The sequence below is a fragment of the Elephantulus edwardii genome, unplaced genomic scaffold, assembly GCF_000299155.1.
Source record: "Elephantulus edwardii isolate Elephantulus edwardi_28Jun2011 unplaced genomic scaffold, EleEdw1.0 scaffold00138, whole genome shotgun sequence".
Taxonomy (NCBI): Eukaryota; Metazoa; Chordata; class Mammalia; order Macroscelidea; family Macroscelididae; genus Elephantulus; species Elephantulus edwardii.
Window position 1 is genome coordinate 3,689,477 of NW_006399888.1, and position 26,585 is coordinate 3,716,061.

The 26,585-nt window shown below is 42.3% G+C and overlaps 1 protein-coding gene across 1 annotated transcript in view; it reads right to left on the reverse strand.

Moving 5' to 3' along the window:
• Positions 1–231: 231 nt before the first annotated feature.
• The window catches only part of FERMT1 (fermitin family member 1), a 54,685-nt gene continuing 28,331 nt past the window's right edge, over positions 232–26,585 (reverse strand). Inside the window, exons 5-14 of the mRNA XM_006894236.1 lie at positions 21,842–21,944; positions 15,873–15,980; positions 15,177–15,308; positions 13,795–13,844; positions 11,499–11,623; positions 10,137–10,243; positions 4,996–5,217; positions 3,487–3,611; positions 1,205–1,346; positions 232–408 (exon numbers count right to left, since the gene is read on the reverse strand). Coding sequence (XP_006894298.1) covers positions 235–408; positions 1,205–1,346; positions 3,487–3,611; positions 4,996–5,217; positions 10,137–10,243; positions 11,499–11,623; positions 13,795–13,844; positions 15,177–15,308; positions 15,873–15,980; positions 21,842–21,944 — 1,288 coding nt within the window. The 3' untranslated portion in view covers positions 232–234. The remainder of the gene's footprint in view (positions 409–1,204; positions 1,347–3,486; positions 3,612–4,995; positions 5,218–10,136; positions 10,244–11,498; positions 11,624–13,794; positions 13,845–15,176; positions 15,309–15,872; positions 15,981–21,841; positions 21,945–26,585) is intronic.

The window sequence follows — 26,585 nt, forward strand, 5'->3', positions numbered from 1 at the left end:
AGCACAGCTCCTTACCCACTAGGTTACCAGAGCTCTCTGGACCCAAAACAAAGGCAAGAGACACGCGGGATAGGGTTATTCATTCGAGGTGAGGCTCTGGAGGACTGGCAGTATACACATGTTATCTGTGAGTCTACACACCACTCGTGTCCAGTCCCAACTGCCTGGGCAGGAGTGCTCTCTGCTGGCCCTCTGGGCAGACCCCCCACCCCCACCTCCACCCCCAGCCAGGCTTCATTCCTGACCGCCAGTCAATTTATGGAACAGATCCTCGTCCAGCGTTTCGTTCTGGTCCTTGGAGCGGGTGGACAAGAAGATGTAGCCCCCGATGTACTCGTGTACAATCTTGCAATCTGCACTCAGGCAGGTGAACGCAATGGAGACGTTCTGGTCGAACTCGATGGCCACCTGGAAGGGGGAGGCTCTGGTTACACGTTGCCAAGGACGTGTACTGTACCTGACGCTGTGGAACCAGGTGTGTAGGGGTGACCAGAGGGGGGGATCCCCAAACCAAACAAAACCCAAACCCAATATGCTTTGTAACCTTTCACTCAAATAACAAGAACAAAGAAAAACTTTAACAAAACCCCAAACCAGTGAGAAAGATGCTGCTTCCTTGGAGACAACTGTATTTGGGAGGAAAGAAAAGCAGGGAAGGAAAAACAGGAAGGAGGGAGGAGGGAAGGGAAGGTGGGAAATCATTCTCCATTAAAACTCATCAGAAAAGGAACTCATTGTCAGTTAACTCAACAGTCCCAGAATTGACCCTCCAGAGGATTTTCAGAGGCTGTAAATCACAGGAGGAATTGCCTTTCTTTGTCCTGAGGCATGTTGGAGTTGGAACTGACCCATAGCTGCCCTCCGGCGGGTTTGCAGAGCCAGTTAATCGCACGGGAGTAAATTGTTCTTCCTTCTTCCACGGAGCAGCTGGTGGTCTCAAACTTTCTGCCTTTGGCATTGCAGCACAACTTCTTCTCTGCTCTCACTCTGCCCTCTTGTGGTGTAATGCTGCATTACACTTTAAAAATGGTCTGCTGACCCATATTCATTCTTTCTCTCTTCCTCCCTCTCCCTCTCTCATTTAGACATGCGTTTTTGTCATAAAGTGCCACTGAGTTGAGTACATGCTCAATGCTGAAGATAAAAACAAACAAACAACAACAAAAGAAAACACACCACCACTCCCAACAATCTTTCTTTTTACCTGACGGATTTCCCAGTTCACATTCCACTGTTTCATATTTGTGAATCTCCATGTCGTGATTGGAATCCCAGTGGCCGCGTCGATTCTAATCAGTCTGTTATAGGAAACTCCCAGAACATCGTCTTTCTTGCTTCCTTTAAATCTGGGGGGTGGGGGGGTGGGGCGGGGAAGGTAATATTAATGAAGAGAAACAACTTCTTCTTAGGATACAGCCATTCATTCGCCTGCAATTTCTTACAGATAATACTGATATTTCAAAAGCATTTAAGAAGGATGGGCAATGGGATAATGGAGGAGGACGTGTGATTAACAAGGCAGGAGGCAAATCCACCAGATGCGCTGCTAGAGAAGGAGGGGCATTCTCCTCCTGTACCTGTCAGATCCGATTTGATGTACACATGAAAACAAACAAACAAATGCAGGAGGACGTACTGGCTCGTGGTTGAGGGAGGACTGGAAGCGGAGTTTAGCCGGCTGAAATGTACAAAGATGACTTGAGACTTAGAGCTGAGCGTGTTTGCACATGTGTGCACCTGCACCCAGGCAAGTGCCAAATACAACTTTGCCCTTTGATTATTTTACCTGGGGGTAAAAGCATAAGGATTAACTTCTCTCTCACAAAAACTGGGGACAGATATGGAATGAGCTTTTCAGTGCACAAAAGAGGGTCAGAATCAACTTCTTTATTTGAAGGAATAGGAGAAACACGATCTTTGGAGAAGTCTAGGGGGAAAAATTTAAAGTTTCTCTTCTATAACTTAATTCTTGAAAGCAAATCTATTTTCTAATTCCCAAGTTGCAAAATGAGATAGGGGAAAGTATTTGCTTTAATTCCAGGTTAAAGATTAATTTTCTTTAAACACCTATCTTTCATACTGAATCACAAAATCTGAACTCCATTTACAAGCATGCTTGTTACGATATTTTGGGGAACCATTTGCCTGATGTGTTTTTGGGGGGCCTTCATGCTTACTGGGGGAGGTATGAGGGCACTGAATCTGGTGCTCCTGACTTGAAGTTGAACTTGGACAGGCCACATAAGCTATTTTCCTGTATCTCAGCGTGCTCATCTGTGAGACAGAAGGAGGGAGTACCAGATGGGCTACCGTTGAACCTTTAGAGACTAAAAAAATATCCAGAGACCAAAATTCTTACAACAAGATCAACAGGTAAAATCATGACAGGTGGAGACAAGATGCAAACTGTCAAGAATTTCAATTTACTTATATTCTCAATCAACACCCATGGTCTCAGCAATCAAGAAATCAAAAGACATGCTGCATTGGGCTAATCTGCTGTCGAAGACTTCTTTAAAGTGCGAAAGAGCAAGGATGTCAGTTTGAAGACTAAGGTCTGACCCAAACTATGGTAGTTTCGATTGCTTCCTTTGCATCTGGAAGTTGGGCATGAATAAAGAAGATCATATAATCGGTATCTTTGAATGGCCTTGTTGGTGGAGAGTACTGGGTAGACACTGGATTGGCAAAAGGATCAACAGATCTGCCTTGGACGAAGTGCAGCCAGCGTGCTCCTTAGAGGCGAGGCTAAGGAAACCTTGTCTCACGTACTTTGGGCATGCTAGCAGGAGAGGCCAGTCCTTGGAAGAGGACAGCACACTGAGAAAGGCGCATGGTCAGTGAAGGATAAGAAGATCTTCAAAAAGATGGCTTGACGCAGTGACTGTGACAAGGGGCTTGGGCTTGGCGGAGATTGTGAGGATGATGTAAGATAGCACAAGTCAGATCTGTCGTCCACAGGGTTGCTATGAAACATAGTTGACTCAATGGCACCTAACAACAACAATATCAACAACAAAGACGATGGTCTCTATCTCACAAAGCTGGTAAGGAGAAGGAAGGCACAGTGCTTGTTGCAAATTTTTTGTCTAGAAACTGAACAAACCTGCAAATCATGCTGCTAGAGACAGAATGGGAGCTGGAACAGGGAGGGAGGTCCCTGCAAGGACAGAGGCTCACAGGTTTCATAGGCTCAGTAAAGACCTCCTTCTGCCTTGCACGTGTAGTTATCTGGAACGAGCGATTCTCTTTTTAAAGTTATGAAAGCTTCACTCTTACATTTAACTGGCTTCCAGGGCTGTTGGCACTTCTAACAGAGGGAATGGGAGACTTCCATGAACCTCCCAAAGCTTATGGGACATTTGTGGAAGGCGGCGGTATTCTATGAGAAGAGGTCTACTCTCTGGACTGAGAATAAAGACGGTTCCAGGCAAATTGCTGAAAACAAAACAGAATGTGAGTGGGGCAAGTGAACAGGGCGGTTACCTGACGAGGTAGTAAGTGAGCCCAAACTCAGGCAGAGACCTCCAGGCCTGGATGAACTGCAGCTTGGCTTCGACTAGAGGCATCTGGGACACATTCTGGTGGGCTTCCAGGATCCGGGCTGCCAGCTAAGTACAGAGCGTGAGATATCAGACTCTCCTCAGTCAGCAATGACTATGCTGGGCTCACCCCATTAAAGCCAGATCCCCAATTAGGAGAAAAGTGCATAGTTCCACAGACAATTAATTAATTCATGTCTATTCATTCTTTCTTATTTTCCTACAAGACACAAACATCATTGGGAAGAGACAGGAACAAGACCAGCTAGCACAGAAGCCTCTTAGAAGTGTGCAGATGGACAGGCCTGTGGTCCCTCTCTCTGGAGGTGCCCATGGGAAATAGTTCTACCTGAATTAGTTCAGGGAGTTCTGGTGGCAAGGAGGTGGGCTGCCAGCCCAGAGACTGGGGGTTCGAATTCACCAAGTGCATCTCAGGAGAAAGATGGACAATCTCCTTCTGTGTGAAAACTCACTGGAGGGTCAGCTATGGGTCAGTTCTGACCCAACGGTACTCAACACAATCACAACCCACTGGAGAGCCAGCTATGGGTCAATTCTGATTAGACAGTACTCAACAACTCACTGGAGGGTCAGCTACGAGTCACTTCCAGCTCAACAGCAATGAGAGAGAGACAGACAGAGACAGGGAGAGAGCAAGAGGAAAGAGAGGGAGAAAGAGGGAGAGGAGAGAGTGAAAGGAGAGAGTGAGCGCAAGAGGAAAGAGAGAGAGAAAGAGGGAGAGGAAAGAGCGAGCAAAAGGAGCGAGAAAGAGAGACAGAGACACAGAGAGAGCGAGTGCGAGGAGAGAGAGACAGACAGAAAAAGAGAGAGCGACAGGAGAGAGAGAGATGACAGGAGAGAGAGAGAGAGAGAGCAACGAAAGAGAGAAAGAGAGAGAGGAAGCATGAATTAATCCAAGTGTGAAACACCCAGTTAGACAGCTGAACGTTCTACTGGGAACCTACTCTCAACTGGTGTTATGTTGCTTCTACCTCATGGCCATCCATGTGTTACTGGCTAGATATCTGCTCTGCAGGCTTTTCATGGCTGTGACCTTTTGAAAGTAGATCTCCAGGCCTTTTACCCGAGGTGCCTCCGTGTGGTTTTGAACAGCCAACCTTTCAGTCAGTAGCCAAGTGCTTACCCACTGCGCCACCCAGGGGCTCCTAAATCATTCTTAACAAAAGCTATGTCTGATCTTCTATTTGTGGGGACCAAATAATTATATTTCTAAATTCAACCTTGGAATGTCAGTATGTCCACTTGATAGTCCAGTTACTTCTAGAAATAAACGAGCAATAATTTCTCTTTATCATCTAATATTCAGTCCATATGCAAATTTCCTTACCAGCTGATTTTTTCAAGACAAAGCCTTAAACAAGGGGACTTTTCATCTGATCTCAGCACATAAAACATTCACCACACTCAACCACCCCAAGGAGATAACCGGCACCTGTTTTGATTTGTGCTTTTTTGCACACCGAGGAGATACAAAACACTCTGGGTTCATGTCCATGTTCTCTGCGCTGGAAGTTGTTGGAGACGCCGGGCTCCGATTCTTCATTCTTAGAAATGAAAGGATGCTCAGTACCTCTGGCTGGTAGGAGCTGTCGGCCATGGTTTTACCCTTGGATGCCAACATGCAGGCAGCCATCCATCGGGCATATTGATTTTCCTGCAACATCAGAGGATGGAGAAGCAAGTTCAAGTGCAAAGTCACCCGTTGGGAACCCAGCAGGACTTGGGCTTGGTCTCTATTGCAATTAAGAGCCACCACCTTCCATCTTTGCACAAAGATGTTAAGCTGTGTGCCTACTGAATGGATATTGGCCAGCTAATTTAACCCTCAACAATAGCTTTTGGGCCCTATGTTGAGCAAAGATGTCAGTTTAAAGATTAAGGTCTGCCTGAACCAAGCCACGGTACTTTCAACTACTTCCTATGCATCTGCAAGTTGGAAAATGAATAAGGATATAGAAGAATTGATGCCTTTCAATTTTGGTGCTCGCAAAGGAGATTGAATGTCTTATGGAAATCACAAGAACAAATCTGTCTTAGAAAAGGTGGAAGCAGGGGTGCTTTTAGAGGCAAAGATAGTGAAACTTCATCTCACACCGTGTGGGCTTGTTGCTGGAAGGGGCTAGCCCTTGGAAAAAGACATCCTGCTGGGAAAGGTGGGGGGTCAGAGGCAGACCCTCTTCAAGACGGACTGTCACAGTGACTGTAACAATGGCGCGAGTGTGTCAGAGATGGTGAGGATGGCGCAGGAGAGAGAGGCCTGGGTGCAGATCTGTTGTTCACCGGGCCTCTGTGAGTTGCAGTCAACTTGATGGCGTCTAACAACAAGAAGCTAGAGGAGAGGATTGCTGGCTTTGATACTTCCTGTATTTTGAATTTAAAGATGAACCAGGGACACAAAGAGTCTCGTGGAGAATGGACAAGTGCAAACACAAACTACCAGGGGGCCTTCTTGATGCGTATCTCCATGTTCACATGACAGAAGCAGTCATGAACTGATTGCCCATCTTACTCTAGATGAACCTTAGTAAAGGAGTGATGCCCTGGGCAGGAATCAGGACCATCGCTGGGCTCCGAACCATTCAGTGGTGGCTTCTTCTTTTTTTACATTTTTTTTAAAACTTTATTATTTTTTTTTGTGTGTACCATCAAATCAGATCTGACTGGTACAGGAGGAGATTGTTTCTGCTTCTCCAGCAGAGCATCTGGTGGATTTGAACCATTCACCTCTTGCATTGCAGTGCAGCTTCTTGCCACTAGGCCACCAGAGCTCGCCTCAGTGGTGGCTTCTAATGCTCTCAATGTCCGTGCTTGCAACAGAACATTAACATGTTAGACTATTAGCAATAACTCTTTTTTATTTTACTTTATTTGTGTGTGTGTGTGTGTGTGTGTGTGTGTGTGTGTGTGTGTGTACCGTCACATCAGATCTGAGTGACACAGGAGGAGATTGTCCTTCCTTCTCCAGCAGAACATCTTGTGGATTTGAACTGTGTACTTCTGTGATTGCAGTGTAACTTCTTGCCAACAATAACTCTCTTTTGCAACTAGTGGATAAAAGAATCGTCTCGTACTAATGTAACACTAACATTTTCCTCCTTTTCCTTTTTTCTCTCTTCCCCTTCAGACTAACTTTTTTTTGTTTGTTTTATCTTAAGGAAACAAAGAGAAAGAGCTTTTCTGAGTAGAACAGAGCTCTCAAACTTAAAAAGCCCTTTGCTACCTTCTGCTGTCTGTTCCTGTAAGCTGTACCTAGGACTTAGCCCCCTTTTGTGAATAGTGTCAGCTATCTCTAGAACATTAAGACCAGCCCAGCCAGTCTGAGACACCAGTCAAAACACATGGGCAAAAGAAGCTACTGTAAAACCTTCTCACACTTCTCTATCCCAGCCCCTCCCGGCGTAAGGACCCTGGAGTCTCCAAAGTGAAGACGGAGCTGGGAAATGCTTATCCCTTGTTTCTTAAATACGAGGATATAATAAAACTTCTGCTTCCACTCCAACTGGTCTCCAAGATGGATCTTCCTGGCAGCAGGTGGCAGGACCATGGATAGCTATCTGTTGTTGTTAAGTGCCGTCGAGTCGGAGGTGACTCATAGTAACCCTATGAACAAAAGACTTGGACATCTGTATAACTTTCGTCCTTTCTCCAGGTTTATAGGGTTTCTCGAGGCAAGCTGTTGTGGAAGTGGATGCCACTCCTGCTTCCAAGCTTGTTTTAATGGGGGAGCGTCATTAAACACTGTCCACGATGGGTAACCATTCTCGCATTTGACTCATCAGTGTCACAGTGTTTGGCTTCACAGCAACCACGAGTTACCTCTGTACAGCAAGTGGACATACCAGGATTACACGACCTAGAAGAATGTTTCACCAAAACCAAGAACCATGGATATCCAGTGACATGTTTACTTTGGGCCTCAGGGAGTGAAGGAGAACGGATGCAGCTGAAGAGAAGAATTCTTCAGCAACAGAAAAGTGATGGTAGTTGTGGACCACTGGATTAGTGCCAGCCTTCACCCTCATGTGGCCTTTGCCTTGTAGCTTTACATGCCCTCACGCTAGAGTCAACATAGGGAGTTCTGGTGGTGTGTTCACAGGGAGACGCACTGCTAAGCCAAAGGCAATAGCTCTCCGGAGGTTCGAACACACCAGCAGTGCCTCTGGAGGAAACTATGCAATCTCCTCCTCTGCGATGTACGGCCTCTCGAAAATCTGCTGGTGGGTCAGCCACGAGTTGGCAGTGAGTGAGAGCTACTGCATCATTCTGATTTTTAGCCCAGCCATGTGACTTGCATTAGCCAATAAGATTCTGGTAGGAATTGACCAATTGGCAGCATCAGGATGGATGGTGAAGAGATTGAGATTGTACACAGCTTTAGTTTGCTTGGCTCCATAGTCAACAGTCTTGGCACCAGCAGCCAGGAAATTAAAAGGCGCACTGCAATGGGAAAGTCTGCTGTTAGAGACCTCTCCAAAGTGCTGAAGAGCAATGGTGTCTCTTTGGAGACTAAGGTGCGTCTGATACAGGCCATGGTCTTCGCAATCACCTGTTATGCATCAGAGAGTTGGACAATGACCAAGGAGGATAGAAAGAGAATTTTTTTTTTTTTAGAAAGAGAATTGATGCCTTTGAGCTGTGGTGCTGGAGAAGAGTACTGAGAATACCATGGACTGCTAGGAAAACAAACAGATTTGTCCTGGAAAGGGTTAAACTGGGCGGCTCCCTGGAGGCAAGGATTCTGAGGCTCCATCTAACATACTTTGGACATGTTGTAAGGAGGGACTGGTCCTTGGAGAGGGACATCATGCTTGGGAGGGTGGAGGGACAGTGCAGGAGAGGAAGGCCCTCTATGAGGTGGATTGATTCAGTGACTGGGATAATTGGGATGGGAGTGTCAGAGACAGTGCGATTGGCACAGGACAGAGCGGAGTTTAGGGCTGTTGTACATAGGGTCGCTATGAGTTGCAGGCGACTCGATGGCACATAACAACAATAACAACAAGTTTAAACCCAAATCTTAAGACTTTGGGCATGTTGCTAGGAAAGGCTGTTCTCTGAAGAAGGACATCATGCTTGTAAAGGTGGTGGGGGGTGGGGGGGTTGGCAAAGGAGAGGAAGACCCTCTATCAGGCGGATTGACACAATGACTGCAGCAATGACCTCAAATGTGTCACTGATTGTGAGGAAGCCACGGGGTAAGTCAGGGCTCAGGTGTGTTATAGGAGTTGATATGAGTTGTGCTCAAAGGCATCTAACAACAACAAGAACAAGAAGGAGTCTTATGAGGCCTAGGACCCAGAAAAAATACACATGATGCAGACATGAGGCCAGAATCTCACCAAACCCATGGCTTGAGGCAGAATTAGCTGCTGACCGAACAGTAACAGGTTTGTTTGTTTTTTTTTTTAAAGAAAGGTCTCAGTGCTCATTTTCTAGGGGTATATTTCAAGCAGTGAAATAGCTGGGTCATATAGAATTTCTGTGTTCAGCTTTTTGAGGAAATGCCAAACTGCTTTCCAGAGTGGGTGTACCATTTTACAATCCCACCAACAACATATAAGAGTTCCTATCTTGCTCCATCCACTCCAACATTTATTACTTGCTTTCTTGTTAAACTCTGGGGTGAGACGGTATCTCATTGTGGTTTTGATTACAGAGACTTTTACACCAATGTTCACAGTAATGTTATTCACCATCACAAGAACATGGAAGCAGCTCAAATGCCCAACCACAATAGAATGGATTGAGAAATTATGCTACATTCACACAATGGAATACTACACAGCATGCAAGAACAATGATTTCTTAATTTATTACTTAACTTGGGAGGGCCTGGAGAGCATTATGCTGAGTGAACTAACTCAGTCCATAAGGACAAATACAGTATAAGACCATTATTGTAGAACAAGTATGAGGATTCAGTGGGTGGGAGGTGAAGGGGAGCAGAGGGATGAGGATGGGCGGGGGAAGGAGTAGTCAATCGTAGGGTCTCAAAATTTGACGAGTGGAGGGAGGGGTGGGTGAAGCAAATGGGAAAGTTCCGTTGTGAAAAACAATATACATGAACTTTGCAAATAAACCAGTATACCCCCCACCTCCATATACATATACATGGAAGCAGGAGTGGTATCCACTTCCTAAACAATATGCCTCTGGAAACTCTATGAACTTTGATAAATGACGATAGTTATACAAAGGCTTCAGGCCTTTTGTTCATAGGGTCGTGATGAGTCGTGCTTGACTCGATGAAATAAATAAAAGGCACAGCAGTATTAACAGTATTTATGAAAATACTTCCTGGGGAAGGTCAGAAATGGTAAACAAATGTAGGAGGTGCACATTATTTGTGCAAAAATACTGTAGTCCGAGCCATTCAAATTCAACCCCGAGCCACCTGTAGACGTTTTAGAAACACAGGGTTATGATTACATGGAGTTGTGACTTTGTAGGTGGTTTTACAAAGCAATAGCTGAGTGATACAGGAGTGCTCTGCTTTGAGAAAACACGCCATGTGCTTTGCCCTTGAACTTAAGAAAGGGCGAAGTGATGTAACAATTTTGTTGTTTTACTTACGTGGTCACATCTCAGATACACTTCATTCATTCCATCAGCTACAGGGATTAGTAACTTGATTCCAAATTTTCTCCCCGCCACGTTCACGTCAGGCACAACTTCACAGCCTGAATGACCGAAAGCAGGGGCAGAAATGAGGCCTTTTATACACATACAGGTTGTGCATCTAAAATGCGAACTTTGAACATAAGCCTCTCAGGAAAATGGAGGAACAAGCTGATGCCATCAGTTAGCAAGGCTTACGAGACAGAAGGAACCCTGGCGATGGACCAGTTAAGCAATCGGCTGCTGACTGAAAGGTTGTTGATTCAAATACACCAGTCGCTCCAGAACGGGAGTAAAATGTGGCAGTTTACATCTACAAAGATCACAACTGTGGAAACCCAGGGGACAGTTCTCTGCCCTACAGAGTCACCACGCACCACAACGGACTCAACAGAAAGAGGCTTTTGGTTTACAAACAATTAAAACAGGTATGGAAAAAATTTTTTTTCTTTGATGATTTTCTTCAATTAAAATGTTAGATATTAGCTAACCTAACTTATAGGAACTTTTGTTGTTGTTATGCGCTGTCGAGTTGCCTGTGACTCATAGAGGCTCGATGGACAACAGCTCTGAAGCCTGTCATGTCCTGAGTCAGTCTCACTGATTCCGACACGGAATTCTTTGCCACCATGATAAGGGACTTGATTGAACTGGTTGATGAAACAGTTTTATTAATAGAGAGTTATTGGTGTTATGTGCCATCAAGTCACCTGTGACCCACAGAGATCCTATGTACAGCAGTTCTGAACCCTGCCCTGTCCTAAGCCAGTCTCACTAATTCCAACACACCAACTCCCACTGCCCCAGTCACTGGATCAATCCATCTTATTGGGGGGGGGGTCTTCATTTCCGGTGCTGTCCCTCTACCCTTCCGAGCATGATGTCCTTCTCCGAGGACCGGTATCTCCTGACCACGTGCCCAGAGTATTCCTCCAAATTACTGAGGAGCAATATGTTAAGTTTGAAGACTAAGGTGCACCTGACCCACACTGTTCAGTCACTTTTCAGTCACTTACTGAGAGCTGAACAATGATTAAAGATGACAGAAGAATGGGTGCTTTTGAATTGTGGTGCTGGCGTTGGGCACATCTCCACAGACTGCCAAAAAAAACAAACAAGTATGTCCTGGAAAAAGTGCAGTCAGAATGCTCCCTGGAGGCGAAGATGGTGATGCTTCGCCTCACATCCTTTGGGGTATGTTGTTCAGAGAGGCTATTCTTTGGGGACCCAGGAAAGGGACATCATGATGGGAAGGTGGGGGGTCAGCAAAAAAAGAGGAAGACCCTCAGTGAGATGGACTGACACAGTGACACTTACCTCTAAGATTCAGTTTTTCTACTGGTTCTCCTTGTTCAAGCTCTTTATTTTTAAAGTAGGCTATAGATGTGTCCTTAAAGACGAACCAGTATTGTTTGAAAGCTTTTAATATTAGCTTCTTGGGCCTGCAAATTAGAAAACAATAAGCATTTAAGCAGTCATCTGGAAATACAGAAGATGTTGGAAATTTCAAGCAAATTCAGTTTCTCTAGAGGCCCTTGTGTACCATCTACTCTATTGTGAAAATGAAAACGGCTCTGAAGTTAAAAAATGAGTTTTCCATGAGCTGTTGTTATGTCAAGTCAGAACTAAGTCAGCATGCGTAAAATACCGAGTGTAAAGCTGACCCTCAGGTGGGTTTTCAGAAGCAACTAATTGCATGGGAGGAGACTGCCCAACTTTCTCCCGTGGGGCAGCTGGAGACCCCAAACTGTGTGCCTTCAGGACTGTAGCATTGCTTCTTGCAGCTAGGCCACCAGAAGTCCCTCATGGAGCTCCTAGTTGATTCGAACCATGTGCCTTTGGGTTGGCAGTGTGACTTCTTAGCACCAAGCCACCATTTTGATATGGGACATAGAGGTTAAAGCATAGATTTAGAACACAGGGGCCCACATGTTAAATTTCACATCTCCAGACCTCTAGAGGAAGTGTCCATGTGCAAGGATAACTTTGTGAATCTGAGTATAACACTCACACCAAAGCCCGTGATAGTTCACAGTAGCAGACGGCTGACATGGACGTTGGGGTTGACACTCCTTCCTTCATCAAAAGCATCTACAGCGACGAGGCTGCCATACTTTTGTTCATGAAAAGCTAGATCTTAGGGAGCTCTGGTGGCTTAGTGGCAAGAAGCTGCACTGCAATCCCAGAGGTATGCGGTTCGAATCCACCAGATGCTCTGCTGGAGAAGGAGGGGCAATCTCCTCTTGTACCAGTGAGATCTGATTTGACTGTACGCACACAAAATAAGAAAACTTAAAAAAAAAGAAAAGCTAGATCTTCTGTTTATGGATAACATGGTAGTCTAATTTCTTGATATAACAATTATTAATATTTCAGAAAGATATAGTTGCAGATTCAAATTGTTACATTCCGCTTCTCATGGCTCCAATTACAACATAACTAATTTGAGATTGCTATTATTTTTATGTCACAGAAGCTAAATTATGACCCTATTATTTAAGAAAAAAAAAAAACAACCCAAAGCCAATCAACCAAGGAGAAACAAACAATAGCAACAATCCTAAAAAATAAACAAAAAACACCCCCAAACAAACAAACAAACAAAAAAACCCCAAAGCTTGCTGAAACTTAGTGACAGATATGTTACCGTCAGACACTTGTTTCTTATTTGTACCTCATCCATTGTTCATTCTTTCCAAGTCTTCCCTTGTCTTTATCAAAAGTGACCGGTGTTTCTTTTGAAAGCAGTTACCTTCGGCCAAGTTTCGGTTTGTTGAGAAAAGTCAACAAATCATAAAGTGACAGAGTAACTGATAGGACTTCAAAGAAGTCTTACTGTCTTGCTGCCAGGACACCTTGGCTTTGCCATTAAATGTGGCGGCCCCTTATTTCCAAGGAAAAAAAATTGCTCAGCCTTTTGAAAGTTTCAGATCAATTTGAAGTGACTAGAAGGCTTATCGGAAGCACTTATATGAGTAAAAGGAAATAAAATATGGCAGCAATGCTCCGGACGATCAAAGCTCTAGCTATGACTGATTTTGAAACTATGAAACGGCCTTCAAATGGTGTCAGAGTCCTGAACCTCTCAGCTGCACCTCAATTTCTAGCCTGTACTCCAGTCTTAATACATTCGTTATTGAGGATGCCAATCATAAACCACTGTTTGTTGAGCGTGTACAATGAGCCAGGGACCATGTTAAGTGTTTTGTGTATATCACCTTACTTAATCTTCCCAATAAACCTAAAGGAAGCATATGCTCATTGTACAGATTAAAAAACTGAGGCTCAAGGTGTGACAATATGACTCAAGGCTAGTGTGTACTTTTGCGACCAAGCTGCTTGAAACCAAAGCCAGTGAACCATGAAGCTGCACAACTGATGTGTTGCTTACACCCTCAGCCCCTGCATGCGTTAGACTTTGTTAGAGGTGGTCCCTCCACCCCTTTAGGGTTCTCACTGCTGGCGAGTTGGGACCAATGCACAGCCCAGCCTCCAATGGGTCTGGGAGGCTGTAAATCACACAGGATGGAGCTCGGTGGCTGTGAGCACAGTGAGCTGTTCTGCCAACCCAGAGGCCGTGCCCAGCTCTGACGGGTCCTCTAGGGCTACTTACCTATGTAACTTGAGATTATCTGCAAGCTTAGGGATATCAGTAATGTCCTCCTAAGGGGGGAAAACCCAAATAATATTTCATGAGCAGTCGTTTTAGAGATGGTACTGATATTTTATATCTGCACTGTCCAATTCAGTAGCTCCTACTCAAATGTAGCGATTTCAATTCAAATTGATTAAAGAAAAGGAAAACAAATCAATTCCTTTGTCTCATTAGCCACATTTAATTCTATGACCTTAAGGAGAAAGGAGAAGGCTTGGGTGTGGGGTCCGTGGGCTTCTGGGGGGCTGGCCAAGTTCTATTTCTTGGCTTGAGTGGTGACCTGGCTGACCATTCAGCTCTACATTTGTGAAGCTGGACCCATTAAGCCCACGGTTGTCTAGTTTATTTAGTCACGGATCTTAAAAAATGAAAGAAACCAAAACAGTTTAGGACATTGACCTTGTACACTCCTTTGTGTACTCCTGTACACACCATTTAAGTTAAAGCTTTGAGTAAGAAACAACTACTTTTATAGACAAAGTATTTTACAGTTTTCCCCATGAGAGTAGCTACATCTAATTCACTGATTAAACCTGCAAAAGAAATGTAGTTCATAGTTCATTTTGAAATATATGTTGGGGCTTGTTTTCAAACTGAAAAGTCTACTGTTGACCATCATAGAAAAATATCCAGGGAGAGAGGAAGGGAGATTTAATTTATTCTAAAGAAGCATTATTGTCCTGCTGTGTTGTAGCTACTCAGTTAAAGACATGAAAAAATACAACTCTTTTGTCATGAGACCCCCATCTGCTATAAATGTAAGACAGGGCTCGGAATAGTGGCATTTGTGTTAACTATTCGCTTTTATGCAACACAAATTTTCTATTTAAAGTAATGAAATGCATCATTAATTGACAGTGACTTGGTAAGAACTTATTTGGTTGAATAGTCCCTTACAGAGTTTGGCTGATAAAACTTAGTTCTCGAAAGGCTGTAAAGTGGAGTGGACTTGGGGGAAGGGATTGTAAAAGAATAAAAGAATTTTTCTTTTACTTTTCAAGGAGAAGAACAAACTGGAGGGGAGGGGTGGGCAGGGAGAAAAGTGCAACAATGAATGAATGGAAATCCAAAATCTCTGTAAATTTTCATTAAAATGGATTAATAATTAAAAAAAGAAAAAAAAAACCAAACAAAAAACTTGGTTCTCACTAGGTCTAAGTTTTGATCAGAAGAAGAGAATTTTTTTTTTCTTTTCCAGAATCAGATAAAATATTGTCTTACAATATTTTAAAGCAAAAAAAAAAAAAAAAGAAGACAAAGAAAAGGCGCCCCTAGTTCATCCCTATTTGCCAGTCAAGCTGACCACCACCACCATTACGAATTATCAGAGAAATCCACACCAAAGCGCTGTCTGCTTTTCCACCTTCGAGGGTGACTTCCAGATTAGAAAGAGCTGCTTCCACTTCATCAACCTCAGACTCATTTGTGAAATCCTGGATGTCAGTTGACAATGACAGTTTGCTGATGTGATACTAAGATGAAAACACAAGTTATAGAGACGTTACAAACACAAATAAACCCCTCAGCCCTTTCTTCCTCTTTGAGAGGAAGGCACATCTCTTAAAATATGTATGGAAAATGATACTCTAATTGGTGTCATTCTAAGATTTATGGTTGTTGTTTTGTTATTATGTACCATTGAGTTGGAACTGACTCATGGACGACCTTTCAGTGAGTCTTCAGAGGCAGTGAATCGCATGGCTGGAGACTTCCCATCTTTCTCCCAAGGAGCAGTTAGTGGATTCAAACCATGTGCCTTTAGGCTGGCAAGGCAACTCCTTACCACTAAGTCACCAGACTGATGGTTAGTTATGTGGAAGCGGTATTCTTCCCCATACTGCTTGTGTGTGTCATTAGGAAGAAAGCAGGGCTAGAAGTCTTATATCTTATCATATGTGGATGAAGACAAACATTTTAAATTGAAACAGGCTGCCTTCGTTTTCACTTCTTAATCAAAGAAAGAGTAGAAAATAAAAAAATGTTAATTAAAATGCACTGTCTCATCTCTTACCAGAGAAAAGACTGCCTTTCTGTACCTGTAATGCGGCAAAGATCAACATCTCTTCTTCTGTACAGTCGATTTCTTCCAAGAGAATGGACCACCTGGCTTGCTCATAGAGTTGGTTTATCCGGACAGCATCATACTGTAGACACAAACAGGTGCATGTGGGAGGTTAGGGTTACATTCCATGGACAAAAATTCTGGGATATTCTAATTGGCACCATCCTAAGACTTGTGTGTGTGTGTGTGTGTGTGTGTGTGTGTAAGAGACCATAGTGTAATTAAGGCAGAAAACAGACTTACAATTAATGTTGTTAAGTGTCATCAAGTCAACTCATTGCAACAATGGCTCTGAATCCCGTACTGTCTTGAGCCAGCCTCACCATCCGTGACACACCTGACTCCACTGCACAGTGACTGTGTCAATCCATCTCATCAAAGGTCGTCTTCTCTTGCACTGACCTGTCCAAGCTACCTGTTCTACAAGGGCTGACCTCTCCTTACAACACGTCCAAAGTGTGTAAGAAGGAATTCTACCACATCCTTGCCTCCAAACAGCACTCCAGTTTTTCTTTCTCCAGGGTAGACCTGTTTGCTCTCTTTACATTTCCCGGCATGCTTTTTGTTGTTACGCACCATTGAGTTGGAACCAACTGACCCTCTAGTGAGTTTCCAGAGGCACTAAATCCCACAGGAGGAGACTGCGATTCTTTTAATCAGACTCAGTAAGCTTAAGGACAAGAAACGGAAAGACATATGTCTACCTTCTCATCGTCCACCTTGTTCTGTTTCCAAATGAAAACTCTTTCCCCAAAATATTTTCAGCATATCCTCAAAGAATGCCTCATTTGGTAGTCACTATGTTTTTCCACTAGAAAATGTTTATGAGTACAAAACCCAGGCAGTAGAAATGGTACTCTGAGTGGCCAGTAATGAGGCAGGTATTCCTCTCTTTCGTTGACCTACTTTGCCAAACAATTATATCTTCAGATACTACTGGGAAGTTAAACCTTTTAAGAAAATAATTAATAATAATGATGATGATGATGATGATGATGATGAAACATAGAGAAGGAATCAAAGGACGCGCAGGGCGCTGCAACAGATCATCATGAGTTGATTCCAAAACCACTGAGCTCGCTGCTGTTGATTCGATTCTGACTCACAGTGAGCTTCCAATGGATTTCCAAGGGACAGATTTATCTCAGGAGAAGATGGCCCATCTTTATTCTGAGTGAAAGGAGAAACAACCGAATCCAAACAGCTGGCGGATCCAAACTCCTAACCTTCCAGTTTGTAGTGCAACGTTCTGTGTATTACAGAAGTAAGACTCTTCTGAGTTGAGTAGCACGAGCTTCGCTTTCCTTTTGAACTTACAATCAAATAGGAAGAGACCTGAAGTCGGAAAACCAAAAGGGAAGAACATACTTGACATGTCTCAAGCTGAAAGAACTGAGATAAAAATTAAGCCTTGAGTTGCAGTATGGAAAGATTCTATAAACAAAAGAGTGAAAGATGCAGCAAGCATCAGAAGATGAGAGGAATACAGAGTCAGAGTAACAGCAACAACAACAAAAAGAATTAGTTAATGTTGAAATACTTCAAGAAGTCATAGTATCTGATCCAGAGTGGTCCAATCATTCTGGAAGTCAGTTTGGTGCTTCCTCAAAAAGCTGAACATAGAAATTCCATATGACCTCTATATTCCACTGCTTGGAATCTAACCTGAGAGAATGAGGACTGAGACACAAAGGGAGACTTGTACACCAGTTTACTAGCAGCCTTATTCACCATTTCAAGAGCATGGAAACAGCCCACATGTCCAACACAATCAAACAGATTGAGAAATGAGGATACATTCACACAATGGAATACCGTAGTAGGTGCAATGATTTTGAAAATCACAACGTAATTTGTTAGGGACTGGAGAGCATTATGCTAAGCTAACTCAGTCCCATAAAGACAAATACTTGTATAAGATCGTTATTGTAGAACTAGAAAGATAACTATTAAATGTGTATGAGGATCAAAAGGGGGCAGGTTGGGAGCAGAGGGGGTAGGAGGGTCAGGGGGTGGGGAGTAAACACAATTTGATGAGTAGAGAAAGGAATGAGTAAAGGAAGTGGGAAAGATTTGGTGTGAAAAACACTGTATACAAATTTTGTAAGTAAATCAATATAAACTAAAATTTTTATTTTAAAAAAGAAAGAATGGTTCTGAAAGCAGAAGTCCAAGATGTAAGGTTTTGGCCAACAATAAGGTTCTAGTAATTGACAAAATGCCTAGTGAGTTGTTTCAGCAAACAGATGTGCTCTGGATGTTCTCACTTGTCTATGCCAAGAAATTTGGATGACAGCTACCTGGCCAACTAGAAAAGATTCATTAAAAAAGAGATGCTCCAATAGATGGCAGAAATTATAGAATAATATCAATTGCAGGTAAAATCTTCCTGGAGATTGTTAAAGTACATCAGGGAACTGCCAGGGCAATCTTAGCTGAACACAGAGAATTTTAGAAAGATGTTTACTTGCGTTTTATTGACTGTGCAAAGGCATTCAATTGTGCAGACCATATTTGTTGTTGTTGTTATGTGCCGTCGAGTCGCCTGCGACTCATAGCAACCCTATGTACAACAGCCCTAAATCCTGCTCTATCCTGTGCCAATCTCATTGTCTCTGACACACCTGCCCCCATTCACTGAATCAATCCATCTAATTAAGCGTCTTCTTCTCTTGCACTCTCCCTCCACCCTCCGAAGCATGATGTCCCTCTCCAAGGACTGGTCCCACCTTGCAACATGTCTAAAATATTTCAGATGAAGCTTCAGAGTCCTTGCCTCTAAGGAGCAGTCTGGTCTCACCCTCTTCTCCAGGACGAACCTATTTGTTCTCCTAGCAGTCCATGGTATATTTAAAACTCTTCTCCAGCATCACAGCTCAAAGGCATCAATTCTCCTTCTATGATCCCTAGTCATTTTCCAGCTTTCTGACTCATAGCAAGTAATGGCAAAGACTATGGCCTGGATCAGGTACACCTTAATCTCCAGACTGACATCATTGCTCTTCAGTACTTTGGAGAGATCTCTGACAGAATACTTCCCCAATGCAATTCGTCTTTTAATTTCCTGGCAGCTAGACCATTTAAAATTATGTGCAATACAAAGAAGAAAGAGAATTCCAGAATATTTAATTATGCTCATGCAAAACACATACATAATCAAGAAGCCCAGTTCAAAAGACATAAGAGAAAATTACATGGTTTATAATCAGTATTATAACCAGGCTTTTTAAACGAAAAGTAATGTGCTGTTTCTCTTCTAATATTTTAAAATGCTGTGAAGTATCAGAATTTAAAAAATGTTTTAAAAAGATATACCTTTGAAATATATGTAAAAGGTTCTAAAAGAATACACAATGACTGGATTAACTTTGAAAGCAAAAGAACAAACAAGTGTACAATAAAAAGCAAGTTGCCCTCCCTTTCTTACTAGCGGTGGTAGATAGTTTCTCTATGGTCTCTTTTGTACTTTGCTTCCTCCTACCCTTGCCCTCTATAATAATTGGCCTTGTTATATTCCAAATCAAGAGAATGGATTCATTGTTTTCAGCAACAACACTCTGTATACCATCATGTAATTAACTAGCTTTTTATTGACCGACATTTAGGTAGTTTCCAATCTTTTCAACTATCCTTGTGTGAATACACAGCAGATTCTGTGCATAAATGTGGTATGAATACCTAGTGGAGTGCATTTGGTGGGTCAAAGGTACTGTAATTTTAGCAGCTAAGGACTGTAATTTTGATATATTGCCTTCCTTAGTGGCTAGGTTCATTTGTACTTTGACCTACAAACACTGTTTTGAGAAAACCTGTTTTTCCACACTCCTGTTAAGATAGTGTGAGAAACTATGTGGTCTTTGCCAACATACAAAAATTCATACCATTTGTATGAACAGTTTTGTTTACATCTTTGCTTTCTTTAAAAGCAAACGTTGGCTTTTTCTATCGATTTGTAAGAACCTTTTATATATTAAGGAAATTAGCTTTTGGTATGTAATAGATGTTGCAAGAAGTTATATATCTGGAAGCAAGAGTGACATCCACTTCCTAAACACCAGGCCTCTGGAAACTCTATGAACTTTGGTAAATGTTGATAGTTATAGAAAGGCTTCAGGTCTTTTGTTCATTGGGTCACTATAGGTCGTGCTCAAATAGAAGGAAATCAACAACAATAACACACACACACACACACACACACACACACACGTTGTTATGTGCTGTCAAGCTGCCTGTGGTTCATAGCGACCCTATGTACAATAGTTCTGGAGCCTGCCTTGTTCTGAGCTGGTCTTACTGACTCCGGCACACCTACCCTCATTACTCCAGTTACTGTATCAATCCATCTCATCTGCAATCTTCCTCTCCTGCACTGTCCGTCCTCCTTTCTGAGTATGATGTCCTTCTCCGTGGATTAGTCCCTTCTGGCCACGTGCCCAGGTATGTAAAATGGAGCTTCAAAATCCTAGCCTCCAAGGAGAGACTTGGTTTCACCCTCTCGAAGACAGACCTATTTGTTTTCTTGGCAGTCCATGGTATGTTTAAGACTTTTTTTCCAGCACCATAACTCATTTGCCATTGAACTATACTAATCTCTTCTTTTATGGATTTTGATGATTCTGTATTATTTTAAAAATGGTTTGTTTTATACTTTCAGATTTTGCTATTTTTACTAACACCTGTTACTTTCATTCTACAACCCGTCCACTTCTCTGACAATCAGAGACACTCCCTAGACTGCAGCGTACAATCTAACTAGCATTTGTGGTGGTGGGGGGAGCGTGGAAGTGGAGACTTCAGCACACCTTTCCAGAAGGAAATGCTTTGACTGATGCTAATGAGACAGTGTCTGCAAAAAGAGTTATACAAGGCAAGCTCCTTAGTAAACGAGAATCAGTAACAAGGGCAAAACTGGGATATAAAATGGCACTATGGAGTCACCCCCTGATCTAAGGACTGGTGACTCAGTTTACACATCTGACATTTGGGTCATTTAACTGCTGACTCACAGCACGACGAAGAAATTATTTCAGCACTTACTTATTAGTCGTCCTATTAAACTTCATGTGTGTGAGGTGCACTTAAAAAATGGGCTTAATTCACAATCAACACTCTTGGCACCAGCAGGCAGGAAATCAAAAGACGGATTGCATTAGGAATCTCTACTGTCCAGGACCTCTCCAGAGTGCTAAAGAGTAACAATGCCAGTCAAGAGACTAGGATGTGCCTGATCCAGGCCACAGTCTTTGCAATTACATTTTAGGCATCTGAGAACTGGACAACGACCAAAGAGAAAAGAACTGATGCCTATGAGTTGTGGTTCTGGAGAAGAGCATTGAGTATTGACTACCAATAGAACAAACAGGTCTGTCCTGGAAAGGGTGAAGCTGAGCTGTTCGTTGGAGGCAAGGATTTTGTTTTTTTTTTCTTTCCTGAACAGGTGAAGGTTTTATTTTCTAAATTTTACCAAAATTAAAAAAACAAACTAAAAAAATGGGCTTTGGTGACCATATTGGGTTATTTGTATAGATAATCCCTCTTTCTTATCAGTGGTGAGTTGAATACTTTGATGCGAAATCTTGTCTGCAACATCATGTAGCCTTGACTTATTTAAGAGACCCTGTCCATGGCCTTGGCCCTGACTACTGTCCTCTGTAATGGTTGATCTTTGTGGGCTGCTGCCCTCTTGTTCCTTCATTCCTGTGAATGAGAGGAATACTGTTCCTTGCTGATCCCTCGGGACCCTGGCTGGCTTGCCGAGGGCAGCTCACTTACTATGCTTAACAGAAACCAGGAGACAAAAATTCAGAGGGAATTATACTAGCCATCAGTCTAACCCTGAAGCAGACAGAATGTTACACAATTTAATTATAGTATAATAAATGAAATGACTCTCTTGCATTTATTGTGTATTCATATTAAAAAAAAACAGAGAAAATATCTTACTTTGGGATTCAAGTCGAAAAAAGTGTAATATTTAAATCGCAACAGCAGCTGCTCATCCTCCCGGATCCCTTGTTCCATGAGGGAGCGCGAGGAGTCCAGCCAACTAGAAAGCAAAGGGGTGGGTTTGAAAAGTTAGCCTCATATGAAGAACCGTGAATAAAATCAGAGTAAAGAAAGGAAAAAAGCCAGTACCCCAGCCACTGGGTCGGTTCTGACACATTAGGACCCTGCAGGACAGAGCAGAATCGCCACAGAGGGTTTCCGACGCTCTACGTCTTCACTGACTCCAACTGCCCCAACGTTAATTGATGGACTTGAACCAAGGAACTCATGAAATATTATACAAAATGGGTGACCCTGGAGGGCATTATCCTGAGTGAAATATCTCAGTCACAAAAGGACTGCATAGTGCCACTGTTGTAAAACGGGACTTGCATTGGGGTTGGGGGGAGACTGAGAAAGATTAGATAAATTATGTATACTGCATTGAAACAGATGAGGGAGAGAACTGTTTACAAGGGGTATACAATTAGGTATTATTGTCATGACAGGATTCCAGAATGAAGGCTGCATAGTGAGGTGGCTTTGGGGGGAGGGATTATATAACAATGAAATAATTTTTCTTTTACTTTTCAAAGAGAAGAGTGAATTGTGGGGGAGTGGTGGGCAGGGAGAAAAATGCAACAATGAATGAATGGAAATCCAAAGTATTTGTAAACTTTCGTTAAAATTAATTTTTTAAAAAAGGAATGCCATCCCCCAAACAACAGCAGCAACAACAACAACAAAAATCAGTAAGGAGAGTAACTGATAATCACTTATATTTGCATTTTTACCTTAAAATTTTAAAAATACTTTTCACTTTTATTTTTTTTTTCCTCAGTGCACTTTAAAATAACTCCGTGCAAGAGTTAACAGATTCCCTGCAAGGTGAGCTTTGCAGGTGAGGAAAGTGGTTTTCAGTGACTCTCACAACACGCTTCATTAAGGTCACATGTCATGTCTGTGGTGGAGCCAGAGTGAGAGAGCCTGTGTCTCTCGACTCCACATTGCCTCTCATGCCTGTGTGGCCACCAGGCTGGAGTGAGGGGCCGCCATCTTTGAGCAGGGCAGAGAGGTTTTGGCTCAAAGTCAGTTTTCGGTTTATGTATATTTGCCCTCATTATGAAAATGACTGAGCCAGCTCCCATTCAAAAGAAATTCTTCACCACAATCACCTTCACAAGTAGCACATGTATCTTTTAAATAGCTGAAAAAAAAAGACATTGAGCCTTTTGTTGCACTAAAAATGAAATTCACAGTTGTCAAGTCAATTCTGATGCGTAGTGACTTTACAGGACAAAATAGCACGGCCCCATTGGGTTTCTGAGGCTGTAAATCTTAACGGGATCTAAAAACTTAATGGGATGTAAATCTTTTTTTTTTAAATTAATTTTAATGAAAGTTTACAGAGACTTAGGGTTTCCATTCATTCATTGCTGCACTTTTCTCCCTCCCCTCCTTCCCCCCAATTCACTCTTCTCTTTGAAAAGAAAAAGAAAAACTCTTTCATTGTTATGCAATCCCCCCCCTAAGTCCACTCCACTGTGCAGCCTTCACTTTGGACTTCTGTAATGACAAGAATACCCATTCATACGTCCCTTTTAAACAGTTCTCTTCCTCATCTGTTGCAATGGAAACTACTTCATTCCTCCCCTCCTTCTCTGTCTTCCCTCAACCTGATGTCAGTCCCGTTTCACAACAGTGGACCTATGCAATATTTGTCCTTTTGTGACTGAGATATTTCACTCAGCATAATGTCTTCCAGGGTCATCCATCTTGCATAATATTTCATGAGTTCCTTGTTTTTCAACGCTGCATGGTATTCCATAGTGTGATTATACCAGAGCTTCTCTATCCATTTGTTGGTTAATGGGCACTTGGGTTGTTTCCAGCTCGTTGCTATTACAACAAAGCCACAAAAAACATGGGTGTGCATATATCAGCTTGAGTGGCAGTTATGGTTTCTTTAGGGTAAATTCCCAGTAGTGGAATTGCTGGGTCAAATGGTATTTCTATTTGCAACTTTTTGAGAAAGCACCATACTGCCTTCCATAGTGGTTGCACCATTTTACACTCCCACCAACAGTGAATTAGGGTTCTAGTTTCTCCACAAACCTCATCAGCATTTGATGTTTGCTGTTCTGCTAAGTTTTGCTATTCTTACTGGGATGAGATGATATCTCATCTTTGTTTTGGGGATGTAAATCTTAATGGGAGCATTCTGACTCTTCTTTAAAACAGGCGGGTTTGATCTACTGAACATTTTTTTGTTACCAGCCCAACTCTTAACTTACTATGCCATCACGGTTCCTTCTTGCACTTAACTGGGGCTAAATAAGAACTCTATGTGTTTGTTCCAATTGATCTACAAATGTGTTCTAGAAATTCTTTTAGAGTGAAAGTTCACAAATCATTATTTTTCATTTAATCATTCACAGACATTTTGTTTTGTACCAGAAAATTACAATTGATTAATGTATGGTAAATAATTAAGCATGTCTAATAAACTCTTTCTTGAATATTGCCTCAACATAATTATTTATTATACGTATTGTATTTATTGTGGTGAATAGTTTTAAGTGGGAGCTGGGTCAGTCGTTTTTGCAATTGCTACTCTCTTCTTTCTCTCCCTTCTCATCCCTAGTAACCATCAAGGAAGGTTCTGTGTATAGATTTTTCCTTCATTTTTTATAATGATGACTTCCTGCTGTAACTGTCCTTTTGCGATTTATGTCACTCAGCATAATTTGTCCTGGATTCTTTCATGTTGTACAATATTTAATGAAGGATTGATTCTTATTTCATGTTGTACAATATTTAATGAAGGATTGATTCTTATTTCATGTTGTACAATATTTAATGGAGGATTGATTCTTATTTCATGTTGTACAATATTTAATGGATTGATTCTTATTTCATGTTGTACAAATTTAATGAAGGATTCTTATTTCATGTTGTACAACATTTAATGAAGGGTTGATTCTTATTTCATGTTGTACAATATTTTTTTTAAATTTTTTAAATTATTTTTTAAATTTAGTTTATTTTTCATTTCAATGAACATCTACAGAGATTTTGGAATTTCATTCATTCATTGTTGCACCCTTCGCCCCGCACAAACCCCTCCCCCTTTCTCCCCCCTTTGCTCCTCTCCTTGAAAAGCAAAAGAAAAACTCCCTCATTGGTACACAATCCCCTCGCACCTCTCCAAACCCCACCCCTACCCCAATATTTAATGAAGGGTTGATTCTTAGTGATGCACGATGCTCCACTGTGTGAAGACGCCATAGTTTCTTTAGCCCTCTGGCTGTCAATGGACATCTGAGTTGTCGGGACTCTTTGCATCTGTAAATAACGCTGCAATAAACAGAGGTGTTCACATCTATGTTCATGTCTTGAATGAGAAGCTAGCAATAACAGTAATCTCTGAATAGCAGATGTACAGATAGACATGCAAGCTGAACAGCTGTGGAAAGGAGAATGGGACTAAACCCTTGAACAAGTATGGTATTTGACTGGGTATTTTTATATCTGCCACCAAAAAGGTAATGAATAAAGTAGCACACACAGGGAGCAAAGTTATGTACATTTTTATCCACATCTTGTGAGAATGTGCTACTGGGTATTGGGGCTTAGGATCATAATCTTTGGGGGACATTGATGTCTGTAGGCTCAATATAGTCCACAAAGAAAATGTTCTACATCCTACTTTGGTGCATAGTAACTGGGATCCTAAAAGGTTACAGGTGCCATCTGAGGTGTAATCTGTCCATAGGAAAAGGAGGGAAGAAAAGAAAGATAAAAAAGAAGAACTGGTCCAAAGGACTGATGCCCCCCGTGATCTTCAGCCTCCATGTCTTGAGAAAAGAGGAAGAGACTAGATGGTTCTACCACCTGGTGACATCAGTCTAGGGGCTAACACTACCAACAGCTCTGAAAGGGGTCACATTAAAAGGTTCCGGACAGAGTGGGAGAAAACCAAGAGGTCAAACTAAAAAATCATAAAAATGACCAGGCTTACTGATCATGCAGAGACAAGTTCAACGACCCAGGCTCCACAGCTCTTAGCTGCCTTCCAGAAATACTGAATTGTATCCACTCTCACAGCTCAGTTCTCAGCCAGTGATAAGGGTTATAAGGTAAACAAACAAGAGGGAGGTAAGAATTCCTTAGGAAAATGACCATTTCAGATCAAAAGGGCAGCACATGTCCAAGGACAAAGTTCAGAAGGCAGGAGGGATCAGGGAAAGGAGAAGGAGTGGAAATGAGAACATTGGGAAGGAAGATGCAAGATAGAGCTTTGTGGCGACTGCAATCAATATTATGAAATAAATCGCGTATGAACTCAACAGAGGATAATATTCTACAAATCTCTTAATGAAAACCAAACCCCCCGAGGGACTAAGTCACTGGGATGGGATCGCAGGATCATAGTTCAAGTGAACGTCAAGGTCAACTGGCAAAATATAGTCTACAAAGACCACACTCTACACTCTACAGTGGGGAGCAGCAACGAGGCATTTAAAAATTTGCAAGTGGCCGTATAAGGGGCAGCCACTGGTGATGAAAATCAAAGATACAAGGATACAATGAGGGCACAGCCACAATGGACCTTATGATCCCCAACTTTAATGATTCTGAGGCCAGAAGAACCAGATGCTTCCCAGGAACAAGTGCTAACTGTTCTAAAAGGGATCACAAC